Raw genomic sequence first — 13,245 nt, forward strand, 5'->3', positions numbered from 1 at the left:
TTTTGAGAAAATTTCCTCTAAATTCCCAGTTAAGTGACATGTAAATACATTTCTCCCTGCATTCGGGGACACGGGGGGAAAGATGGGAGGAGGAAAATGAGAAGTGAATGAGACCGGATAGTCCCAGGAATCAGAATCCTCTTAATCTTACACATACATTTTAAAAAATGCCCTTCTCTCCATGACGATTGCTCGTTAGGGGTAAAGAATGATAGCCTCCACTATCAAGAGAGAGATTTTCAGAATTTGAAGTGACTTCCACCCTCTCCCTGCTACCGAGTTGAAACATAAATGTGGTTATAAGAAGATTTGACATTGAATCTGAAACTGCCCAACCTCTTGGCTGTCATTTCAATTTTTCCCCTAAGTCTATTAAGTACATATTGTAATTAGTATACACTGTGAATAGGTTTTTAATGGGTGCGTCATAGGAAATATTTTCCTACTTTCAATCAACTTAAACCAAATAAATTTACAGGTTCGAAATACAAAATAGTCCCTTTTAGATTAAAAAAAAGTACACTAGCTTGTTTTTCTTTTTCTATTATTAAAATGTAAAGGATTTTTTAAAATCTCATTTATTTCGTCAATTGGTTCTGCTTAACATTCTTCAGCCCAGTCCACTCTCAATTATCCATGCTAAGGAACTGGGATCAGTGGCCTGGATAATCTCAAACAGCAGACAATTTTAAAAGCCCTTGTGTTTGGCCCGGGCATACTTTACAATCAAACTCTGATTATCCACACTAATGAAAAGAAGAGCAGGCACCTTGAGAGAGCCCCGAAGCCAATATAGATCTGCTCCTCGCGTTGGGGGCACCTCAAGGCAGAGGCCCATGGAGCACCGCGGAAGGAAACAAGAGGGCGCAAGCTGCTGCCCACGGCGGCCGCCCATGCCATCGAAACATCCACACAGCTACAATACCCGTATCAGCACCTTTCATGATAGCAATCATTCATTCTTACAAGCATGGCGTTACGTCCACATGCCCCCAGGTAAAAAGCCATGCCGTACCAAATAGTGTAACAATAGACTGTCCATATGGACTAATAGCTTCTTTAGGGGGTTCCCTTTGAGGTGGGCCTCACCCCCGGACCCTTAGTATTTCTACCAAGGTCAGAGGAACACACTCGGAAGAGTAGCGTAAAGGATGGAAATGAAAGAGGCAGTATGCGGGGATAGGAAAAGATCCAGGATGAAGGTTAGGACGCCTGGGCCTTCGTCCCTGTTGGTCTCTGCCCGTGCCAATAGCCAATGAGAGAGAGGGAACGGTGTGTGTAACTGTACATTAGCGGTCATGGCACATTTAAAGAACTCTACGTGCTTCTTTTTGGTCAAAGAATAACGAACAAATGAAAAACAAGCAAGAGGTAAAACTGGGGATGTAGTCAGAGATAAACTTGCAGAGTTGTGTGTTTGTCTTATGTCATACAAGAAGTTCAGAAATGATTCTGTAGAAGACAATACAATTGTTTTAATAATTGTCAAAATTTATTGAACACATACAGTTTGCCCAGCACTGTTCTAAGAATCTGATGTCCATAAACAACTTTAATGTCTTCAACAACCTGAGACAAGCACTATTACTACGCCTGTTTTACAAGTGAGGAAACTGAGGCATGCAAAGCTTAGAGATCTCCTAAGAAGATTGCACAACTGAAACGTCAGGGTTCAAACCTAGTCTATTTGATTTCAACATTCATGCTATTTCTCTAAGGAGAGAGAGAGAGAGAGAGAGAGAGAGAGAGAGAGAGAGAGAGAGAGAGAGAGAGAGAGAGAAATGACCTGGTCAGAATTTTAAAAGACCACGCTAGAAGCAATGTGCCAGAGAGACTGGAAGAGAGTGGAACGGAGGAAAGGAGGCTTTAATAAGACAAGGAATGGTGAGTTTCGGAACTAAGGGAAAGGTAATAGTAATGCAGAAGAGGGGTGGAGTCAAGAGGTTTAGAAGACAAAAGCAAAAAAATAGTTGGTTAAATAAAGGAGAGAATAAGAGGACGGGTCTAGCAAGAGCCCTATTTCTGGCTTGGACGTTGTGTGACGGCCTGGTAATTTTTAAAGAATTCCTGAACTTTGTGCATCAGTGAACTTAGCTGGAAAGCAACCCCTACCAGATGGACAGGCCCAGAAGGAATAGCACAGGCAATGCCTTTCCCCGCACCTCCTGCCCCCACAGTATGTTGTCAGCACATATCCATCCAAATAAATAAATGTCTTATCATAGGTTATAAAATCACTGGTGATAAAAAAAAAAGAGTCATGTACAAATACGTAGGACGCTATATAGGACTTATGCTCCACACAGATTATGGAAATGCACCAGATTTTTTTGTTTTTCTAGGTTAAATATATTGAGTCACATTTCACTTTTCAAGTCATACCCATGTGCAACTATAGAAAGATAAGGAAGAAAGGGCACTAGAAGAAGAGAAAAGATGCAGACATGTTATAGCTTATCAAGATATTTGTAAGCACCTTAATGAAACCAACACCATTTATAGGATTCTCCTCTGAGGGTGAAGAAAATAAAAGGGAGCATACGCATGAAACTCTAGATGTATAGAAAAGGAATGGAAGTACATACTCAAAATTGGAAAAGACCTCTCTGGCTAGTTTTTCATTTTATTTCTTCCTTGTTTATAAGTTCTTAATGTTCTACAGTTATCTAGAATTACTTTCATAATACAAAATTTTTTTTTCTAAACATATGTGATGAATATCCATTCTGTATTCAGAACATTGTCAATACAAAAAATATACAAGCAGGGAGGCCCTTATTGATAAATAATCTGCATATAACAACAGTGATGGCAGCAGTTACCTTTCAACATGGCCAATGAAGCCAACTGACGTACTGGGAAATTCAATACCTGGGGAATCTGTACGTTGAGAATAAAGGGAGGTAAGAAATGATGAAAAGTGCAAATGGCTTAGAAAAGCTGACCTGAGAAGCAGATGCTTCAAGAAGCTGACCTGAGAAGCAAACATGTGGTCTTTCTTGGCCTTTCTATAGCTTTCCTCTCATTGTCTGAATATCTCACTTTTTCTTGTTATACTGTCTGAAATTCCATCAATTCTATGTTGTCTAATCCTATTTCTAAAAAGCAGAGGGGTAGAAAATTTCCAGAGGTTAGATGTGTTAGAGGTGATGAGGAGGATAATAACGGTAAGAAAAAGAAGGGGAAAGTCATACCTCCTGGTTTACGAGGCACTTCCATATATTAACACATGTTAATAAAGACTTCTAGTTCAAGATGGGGAATGGAATATACATATTGAAGCCCTTTCCCTCTCACAACCCCACTGAAAAGACAGTAAATTCTTTTAAAAAGGAATCTACAGCAGACCTGAAAACAAATAAACAAAGAAATCGAATACCACATTTATTGAAGGATTTCTAGATACTTGAAAGAAAATAGGACTGAATTGTCTGAGACACTAGAATGAAGACTTACACTATAAACTCACACGCTAAAGATGGCTGGTCAGGATTTAGGGGCGTTCCCTAGAGAATCTGTGGGTCAACCAAGGCAGAGAGCAGCAGAGCAGGTCTCAGAGCAATCATTAATGAATGAAAGGATTACCTGTCAACAGCTGCCAATCTCATGTACTCCCACTGTTTAGAGTTGGCATATCCGATTGGCCAGTATATCAGCTGATGAATATTTGAATATCATCCCTGAGTAAGTCCATTCTCTTTGAATAATGGCCACATCATTTCATTGTACAATCAAAACAGAAGGCAATTATTGAGATTTTTGTGGCTCTCAAATTTGAAACTGGGGGAAAGAAATAAGGGTGGTTTCTGTCACATCAATGTTGAAGCGATGAGAAATTTCACAGAAAAATGCTTCTTTCTTTTTCCTTACACACCAAGAAATGAATGAGCATGTTTTAAGTCTGTTTCCCCTCCTTCTATTTGAGGTGGTCCAGACAAAGAGCAGGTCTATCTGGTGTGCCCTATTCTAGAAGCCAACCAAGGGCAGCCAGGACATCAAGCCCCACACTGGGATATTTAATCCAAGTGGTTTAGCAAAAGATAGGAACCAAGGTGCACGGCCAAAATTGGCTGAATGGAGAAAGCAAGTAGGAAGTGGTCTAAGGCAATATGGAACCTGTGCTGACACCTACTGCAGGTAGATGACATGGGCCTGTAGCTCAGATTTCTGTGGACCAGTTGAGTTGTTGAAGGGTACCAGAGAAGAAACAGCCTGGAGAGGTTCACCACAAACTGGACCTAAAATCAACGAACGCAGCCACCCTGTTTATTCTCCTGTTTTTCTTTTTTTTCTTTCTTTTTTTTTTCAGGTGCAAAATTAACCCCAAATGTCTTAATAATAAGAGTCCACCTTTGACACACCAAGGGAAACAGGTGGCCAAAATTTGAGGCCAACCCCAATTTCTGCCAACACAAAGCCAAAGTCAAGGTTAAATCACAATCCAGACATTGTTCAGTACCCAGGGCAGCACCGGATTGGATAACGGCATTCATGAAACTGGGGATTCTGCCTCTTGAGGCACCACAAACTCAGATCCCACAAGGAAGCATTAGTGGGCTTTGTGTAGGATTTGTGGGATTTTGCAGAGCGTGTTGACCCCTTAAGAGTCTTCCCTGAAATCACCGGGACTTACAAGTTCATAAAAGCGGTAGGATTGTGTCCCAAATGTCATTTCCGTAGCCCCTGTGTGGCTTACCGAAGGACTGAACAAAACACCGCTGAGCTACGTGCTGTTGTGTGCCTCCCACTCCAGCAAGACAGGCAGAGTCGGCTGCACGAAGGGTTAAACATCATGGGGAATCGGTCTAGACTTTGAAATACAGCAGGAGACTCACTTCTGTGCAAATGATGAGCGCTGGCATTTTCTTCACCTGTCTCCTCGTCTAACAAACACATGTGTACAGGTTTTACCATGTTCTTTACAACTCACCTAAAACACATAATTTTCCTCCTGCTTAGACCACTTGTTTATTTTTTTTTTCATTTTTTCGATTTATAGTGTGCTTTCCTCCAAAAGGCTCCAGGCACCACGCCGTCAACTCTTATATAATCAACATTACATTAAACTCACCTTAGAAACCACACACAGGGAAGTCACCAGAGTGGAGATGGAAGGAACAGGCACGTGGACAGAAAGAAGGAAGAGCCGTGGGTCTGGTGGAATATGCAACCAAGCAGTCAGGATGGGAGGAGCCCCAGTGATCGAAGCTGTGTCCTGCCCCTGTCAATCATCCCCACCTGCAAAAACCCTGACAGTGACTTCTATGCCAAGTAACAGAGCCAAGATATCTCCCTCTCCACGCAGGGGTGAGGTGTGGGTGTGCAAGGGAGTGGGGAGATGGTGGAGGATGCTAGTTATCAGGCAGGACTCTGGAGAGGGTATCTGAAAACAAAGATACCTACACAGGCAAATGTGTTGTGAAAATCAGTGGGAAGAGACACATGGTAACGTTTTATAACAAATAGCCAAAATGTTAGATTTTTTTTCTCTTTTTAACAAATAGTTCATGCTCAGTTCTGCTGAGTGCCTCTGACTTCCAAAGGCTGTGCAGACTTTCAGAGCCAAGGCAGCCCAACAGTTCAAAGATTCTCAAAATCAAACAGTGACAGGGTGACCTCAGCTTTTAAATCCCAGGCCACATTGATTTAACAAAGCCACAGGACGATGGCCGTGCAGCGGTGAACAGGGTACACAGTCACTCTCCCTGCTGCAGCTGGTAGAATAAAAAAGGAGGGAGTGCATTGTAATTTGCAGACAGAAATGACCGTTCCCACTAAATGGAACAGACGATGTAATTCCTGTCAGTACAGAGTAGGAGAGACTCCAGCCAGGAGGAAGAAAAACAATAATAATCCTATTATTATTATTAGCAGGAGGAGTAGTTAGTACTAGCAGTAGTAGAATTAGTAACAGCATTATTGTAGTTGTTTTATTTAATGGGGACTCTGGGCCAGGCATTCTAGTGCTCCTGTTACATATACTAACCGGTTTACTCCCCACATCAAACCTACAAAGAGGGAATGACCATTTTCCTAATTTTACAAATAGGGAAACTAAGATTCCAATAAATTGTGTGCCCCAAGTCACTCAGCTCATTAAAGGCTTGAACTGGCATTGAGACCCAGCACACAAGGAGAGGTAAGGAGTGGCGAACAAGCCAGCACAGAGAAGTCCTGGTGTGAGTTGACAGAGAACAGTCACAGGGATCCAGGCCCCCACCCTGAAAGCTGTTGACAGAGAGTCAACAGCACAAGAGCCCCTTTGAGGCCACAAAGGAAGACCTTAAAATAAGGCTGCAGCAAGTGGGTGCAGAAAAGCATGGGATAAACTGCCTGCAGAAGACAGAAGAGGCACAGCACCACTGAGCCCCTGTGAACAGAGGAGCTCCTACCATGGTTATCCCAAACCCTGAGAGGGCAGAGCCTGGACATTGGGACCTGAAACCCATAGTCTTGTCTTGTAGGACAGACTGCGTATGCATGCCATGTTAACGGTAGTGTTTCATAGTGAGTCGCTTTTAGTAATCCTTTTGTGATCCTCCTAAATACACATGCCATGCATTGAGCACTTACTAAGCCCCAAGGACCTAATATACATCATCGTACTTAAACCTCACAGTGATATTATAAGGTGGATATCATAATTATCGCCCATTACGGATGAGAAGGCACAGAGAAGTTGAGTAACTTGCCTAAAGTCCCACAGAGCTGGTAAAAAGTAGAAATAGACCCCAAGCGTAGGGAGCCTGGCTGCACAGCCCATTGTCATAGTTGCCATGCTATGCTCCTTCTAGAAGCTGATTCTATTCACTCCACTCCAGCTCCCTACCCCTCTCTGCGAACCCCTCTGTGATCTGCCTGACCTCTCTTCTGAGAAGGAAACTAGCCAAGGTTGTCTCTCTTGTTTTCATTCCTAGAGGGCCAGCTTATTTAGTCAACCAATATTTTTCAAGCCAATAGGGAAAAAAAAAAAAAAAATTTGGTGCGGGCGACAAATGTAGTGAAGAAACCAATGACCAATGCCAAAAGCAGTTGGTCCAAAAGCAGTTGATGTCTCAGGTAAGCTTGGTCTGGCCAGAAATAACAGCTTACAGCTGCAGGTTGGCCTTCAACTCTCACCACCATCAATTACCCGTGTGCCCACGGGAAGGGTCACAGGATATGAACATCTTCTCTGTGAAAAGTGACACCGTTTCATTTATACAGTTACAGACTCTGCAACCCTTTTCCTTCTTTTCTTTTTGCCGCTTCATCCCCACCCTCCAGAACCCGCTAGAAGTAATCTGCCCTAGCCCCAGTGAAGGGCAACGAGTTTCTCCTACCTTCCACTTGATAAGCTGAGGTGGATGCCCCCCATGCAAACCCCTCAGGGAAAGCCATGGTTTCAGGAAGACGGCTGGCTGACGGGAACACTCAGCCAGCAGTTCGTGCCCTTTGGTCGAGCCTGGCAACTGTGCAAACAGTAAGGGAACTCTCACCCCTGACCAGAGTCTCAGAATGCAATTGTATTTGCAAACAAAAAGGGAGTGGAATTAAAGGATCCCTCTTGACTGGCTACCACCTTGATAGGAATCCAAGCCACTTTGTACCAGGAGCCTATCTTCTTTCTTCCTGGGCACTTCCTGATAACAGACCAGCCTGGGGGCCCACTGAGTCCCTGCTTTGGCAGGGCACCCATTCCTCTTTTCATGAAATGCATGGACGTGGTTTGCAGAAGTCACATAATCCTTCTAGAATTTTCCCTTTTACAATTCTTACCAATTCCTACGCCCCATTCCTTAAAGGTAACTATTTTCAACTGTTTCTTCTGGAACAGTAGCCCTCCCCTTATCTGAGGGGAAGATGTCCCAAGACCTCCCAAGTAGATACCTGAAACGCTGGATGGTACCAAACCTTATAAATACAATGTTCTTTTCCTTTATATACATACCCTATAATAAAGTTGAATTAATAAATTAGGCACAGTAAGAGATTAACAATAGCAAAATAGAACAATTATAACAATATACTATAACAAAAGTTAGAGGAATATGATCTCTCTGCTTCAGAATATCTTACTGTACTGTACTCACCCTTCTTGTGATGGAGGTGATACAGTATCTAGGTGATGAGACAAAGTGAGGGGAGTGGTGCACTCAGTGTGACACAGCATTAAGCTGCTCTTGCACTTTGGGGCCATTTTTAAGTAAAAGAAGGGTTACATGCACACAAGCACTGCAATACTACAATAGTCAGTCTGGTCACTAACTAAAGGCAGGGAGCTTCTACAGCTTGGAGACACTGGACAAAGGATTGATTCACGTCCAGGGGGAGGAGCCTGACATCAGGAGATTTCATCACCTACTCAGGAAGGTGCATCATTTTAAACTTATGAATTCTTTATTTCTGGACTTTTTCACTTAATATTTTCAGACCATAGTTGATCACTGGTAACTGAAATCTCAGAAAATGAAATAATGGATAAGGGACAAACACTGAATTTACTTCCATGTAGTTTAAAAAACAGGCTGATACTGGTGCTTCTTATTTTTCCATTTTAGATAATGACAATTGAATATAGGAATGGAAGATCCTAGCATGTGCTCGTGATCACTTTCTTTCTCTCTCATCCACCCAAAAGGTAAGATCACCTTGCAGTTAAATATTCGATATTTACATTACTATGATTATATATTGTTCAAAACTGAGCCACGTAGTACGCCATGCTTACATGCAACTTTTTATTTTCTCTGGGGTTAATCAACTGTCTGGTTTCTATATTTAATTTTTCTATACCTATCAAACTAATTCATCCCCAAACACTCTAACAGAACTATAAATCTCCAAGTTGTTCAAACACCTCTGTTTTCTGGCTCTATTCTGCACTGTTTTGTAGGCAGCCACAAAGCTAACTATATAATCTTCTACCTCCTTCCCCTGTCTCCTGGGCTTTCTCCCTCTTTGCGTCTTCTCCCCGTTTAGAGAAGCAAATCCTCGAGTAACTTTCTGATAAAAGGGACATGAAAGGTACATTTTCTGAAACGCTGTAGTTCTAGAACTGTCTTCATTCTAACATCACACTTGATATGTAATTAAGGTATTATGGGATTTTAGGATGGAAATAATTTTTACACAGAATTTTTAAAGCATTGGTGCATGGATCTCTAGCTTGCGGTGTGGCTATTGAGAAGATTGATGAGAATCCAGGTCCTTATCTCTTACACGGAACATGTTTTGTGTCCCAGCTCATGCTCCCTGCTTCCCAAGCTTCTATTTCTGAAATTTCACAACCACGTGCCTTGATGTGGGGCTTTTGATCCACTGTGCCAGGTGCTCAGTGTGTGTTCCATAATAACGCAGAATGGTGGCAAAAGGGGAAACGGGGTGAGGGGTACACACAAGCTCACCGTTCTATCTTCGCAACATTTCTGTACATCTAAAATTGAACCAAAATTAAAAGATCTGTTTTTAATGCCCAGGGAGACAGGAGTCAGGCAAAATCAAAGTGAGGAAAGTGACTTTTTCAGTTCCCCCAAGCCAGCCCTAAATCATCCTACACTGCATAATAACAGGAACATGATTGCAACAAGGTATAACTAGGTTGAAATCCTAACCTCTCCAGTTTCCCTAACCCTAAGGAGAGGTTAAATATACAGGAAGTTAGGGAAGGCACTTAAACATATGTTTGGTGAAATAAACATGAAAAATACAGGGTGTACTATTATATTGAGTCCCTACAGTCATTCAGGTCCAAAGCAATCCTCATAAATGGAATGAAAAAAAAAAAAAAAATTAATATATTTTTCATTATGAGACACTAGATGGCAGTATTGCAATTTTTTTAAGCTTACAAGTTGATGTATGAAGTGTTATTAAAATTTACTTATCCCACCAGCGGCCTCCTACCCCAACAACCCCTAGCTAATTGCTCCTGTTCTTCTAGTGGTTTTCCCCAGAAAGTACAATCTACCTTCTCAGCGCTCTACATTCTCTGAAGTTGTTAAATTCACATATGGCAGAATTTAATTTTTCTCAGCTCTGATAGGATTCTCAAACGTTCTGTATCAGGAACTCTTTACAGTCTTAAAACTAATTGAGGTCCTTAAAGAGCTTTTCAAAATATGGGTTTATTTATCAATATTTACTCAAAATTAAAACTGAGATTTAAAAAGTATATATTTACCGATGACTTCATACGAAATAAAATAGCAATAAAATGCCATGGGAAAACAAATAACATATTTTACAAAAAATAATCATATAATCCAAAACAAACAAACAAAAAATACTCAGAGAAGAGTTTTACAGTTTTGTAAAATCTCTTTGAGGCCTGACCTACGAGAAGGCAGCTGGATGTTCATGTCTGCTCCCTATTTGATCTGTTGCCTCTGGAAAACTCCACTGTACACTCAGCAAAGAACAAGAGATGAGAGTGAAAAAGGCAAATCATGTCTTCAGATCATTACAGAAATAGTTTTTACCTCATACATCCCAAATAGTGTCTCGAGGACCCCAGGGGAACCTTAGTTCTCCTGGCACTCTCTCCCTCCTTCCAGTACCTTCCATTGCTACCCACAATCCCTCTGTAATCTTCTCACCTTTCAGAGAGCTCACCCACTAACATTCCCTGCACAAAAGCCCTTAGGGCTGTAAGGCATATGAATTTGTAGCCACAATGCTGGGAGGGGGGATTATTTATTTTCTTTATAAAAAAGAATTCTGATTTCATGGCCCTATCTAGCAAGGCTGGCTGGTAATTTAATTTGTTGTTCTCTGAGTCCCCTCCATTCTATTTTATGACCATGCAAAAATGTAGGCCTAATGAAGACATTTTTCAAAAAAATGCCTGATGTTTTCATTGTCTCACCTCCCAGTTTGGGTCCACACTGGTGAATGCCAAGACGTCCACTCTCTAATCTTCAACCTGCCATGGTCCCTTCACATCCACTGACTTTGCTTTGGAAGCACAAGGGACCCTCTAAGGGTATAAATCCGAGGCCTTCGGTGCAACTCCCGCCTCAAACCCACACAGTAACTTCTTTGAGATCCTGCCACCTTTCCAGGGCACTACCTCAGAACCACACAGCAAACTGCCATTCATCAGAGCCACCAACCTCTGCCCACTTTCCAGGCTGGAGAGAAATACAAGTTACTTGCATTACGGTTTTGGCTACAAGTGTGCTCTCTCTAAAAGTCCTGGGAGTGCTAAGAGACTATAAATACACTGTTCTCTGGGGTAAAAAATATATCTTGCAGAAGCTTTTCGTTGTTAACTGCAAAACAAGCTGTTATTCAAAAAGGATTCAGCCCCATTAGTCACGACTGACCCTCCCAATGTGAAATGCCGAGATTCAAAAACCCTGGCATTTAAAATGTTCCTGTGTCCCTAGGTCAGGAGAACAGTACGGTTCTAAAGAAGCATTTTTCTGTCTGCAGCAAAGACAGACAAGAGCCAAGTCCTGTTTCCTTTTCCATCTGGGCACACAATGAGACCGCATTTGTCAGCCCGCGTGCAGTCAGATGTGGCCATATGACTGAGCCCCGGCCAGCAGAATGTGGGCAGAAATAATGCACCCCACTTCCAGGCGAGGTCGATGAAATCTGCCCACACAGTCATTTGTGTTTCATCCATATGTCCTCAGACCCCTTTCATCCACCGACTAGATACAGATACACCATTGGAACACTCTTGAGGCCCTTGGGACTCCTTTAATGGATGGAGACTGTTTCCCATATCACCTCATGGAGCAGTGCCCGGTAGAGACCCCAGAAGCAACCCACTTCCGACAATGGTATGGATGAGAAATACATGTTTACTTGGCTAAACCACTGAGATTAAGGAGTTGCTGATAAAGATTCTCTCTGAATAATGACCATGTTTTTTAAAAAAGAAAGAAACCCAAGGGAAAAGTTTAATGATTTCAAAGAACCTTTTAACAGCAGTGGAGCCTCTTTGGTAATATCATGTCACTGGAGAAAAAAGAAAGCAAAAGAGAAAGTGAAGGAGGGCCTTTGGGGTGACGCACCCCAAAGGGCCAATCCACCCACGGTTGGTTTTGCAACGGATTATTCATCTTGATTTTCTTCACTTGCTAAGAAGACCTGGGCAAATCTTGAGCGAGGATGCACATTTTAAAAAGTACTTTCCAAACAGGGCCCTGGACTCCTGAGAGCCATCCAATTGTTTTTAATATTGGAGTAATTCTAATTGCAATTGTAAATTTACTTCCTATCAGGTCTCCCAGGCTATCTAAGATGTCCATTTTATTGCTTTAGCCTGAATTATATAAACTCATTGTGGTAATACCAGCTTCCCATGCATGAAAATGCAAAAATTAATTCGTTATAACAATGTTTTTGGTTTCTTAGTAGACAGACTCTGTCAAAACATTAAGTCCAGAGAGTAAATCAGTTATAAAAAGAATCTTTGATTGTGAAAAGTCTGATGACCACGTGTGTGCGGTGTCGGGGGTGAGGTGCGGAGCCAGGGGTAGAGGTGTTTATTAATCTGGGCCACCCAGGATTCAGTCAACTCTCAGGACTCTTTCAATAACAGAATCTGATTCCCTTTGGGTAGGTGCCTTTCTCCTATGCAGCCTCTGGGCTCCTGGAGACACTGACACTGTACCCCACCCAATAACCTGCCAGCTCCAGGGATTAACTTAAGGTTATCTTCACATCTCATACACGGGTTACAGGGATTGGATTAGAGGTGAAACCCAGTCAAACAATGAGACGTGAGAAAATGGAGATAGGCTTTCTGAGAAAGTGGCTTTCTCACTCTTCAGTAGAAGCGATCTAAAGAGCCATGCTCTTCCTGCCACATATGAATGTGGAAGTTTTCAGCAGCCATTTCCTAAAAACATAAATAGGACTGGCTTTGGGATGTGGAGGAAGGATGAGTGGAACTAAACCTTTGAGAACCAATAAATTTCCTTTATGGTTTAGGCCACTTAGGGTCGGGTTTCCTGTTACTTGCAACCCAAAGACTCATATATGGTACACATATACAGAGGGTGCCAAAGAAATGTATACACATTTTAAGAAAGGAAAAAACTGTATTAAAATTGTAATACTCAATATACACCGATAACAAAACATAAATACAAGTCACATTTGACTTCTGCAATTACAAAAGTTGCTCAACGTGGTTACCATCAGTGTCCAAACCCTTCTGATTACCACGAACTACTGCTTGAGCAACATTCACCAAAGTGTCCACCTATATACAATTATTTGGCACCCCTGGTATATATATCTATGTAC

The 13,245-nt window shown here is 41.9% G+C and overlaps 1 protein-coding gene across 1 annotated transcript in view; it reads right to left on the reverse strand.

Moving 5' to 3' along the window:
* Nucleotides 1-7,395, reverse strand: part of LOC117021904 (cytosolic beta-glucosidase) — a 108,878-nt gene extending 101,483 nt beyond the window's left edge. The window contains exon 1 of the mRNA XM_033105286.1: nucleotides 7,323-7,395. Coding sequence (XP_032961177.1) covers nucleotides 7,323-7,380 — 58 coding nt within the window. The 5' untranslated portion in view covers nucleotides 7,381-7,395. The remainder of the gene's footprint in view (nucleotides 1-7,322) is intronic.
* Nucleotides 7,396-13,245: the final 5,850 nt, after the last annotated feature.

Source organism: Rhinolophus ferrumequinum, chromosome 5 (assembly GCF_004115265.2).
Source record: "Rhinolophus ferrumequinum isolate MPI-CBG mRhiFer1 chromosome 5, mRhiFer1_v1.p, whole genome shotgun sequence".
In the NCBI taxonomy this organism is placed as follows: domain Eukaryota; kingdom Metazoa; phylum Chordata; class Mammalia; order Chiroptera; family Rhinolophidae; genus Rhinolophus; species Rhinolophus ferrumequinum.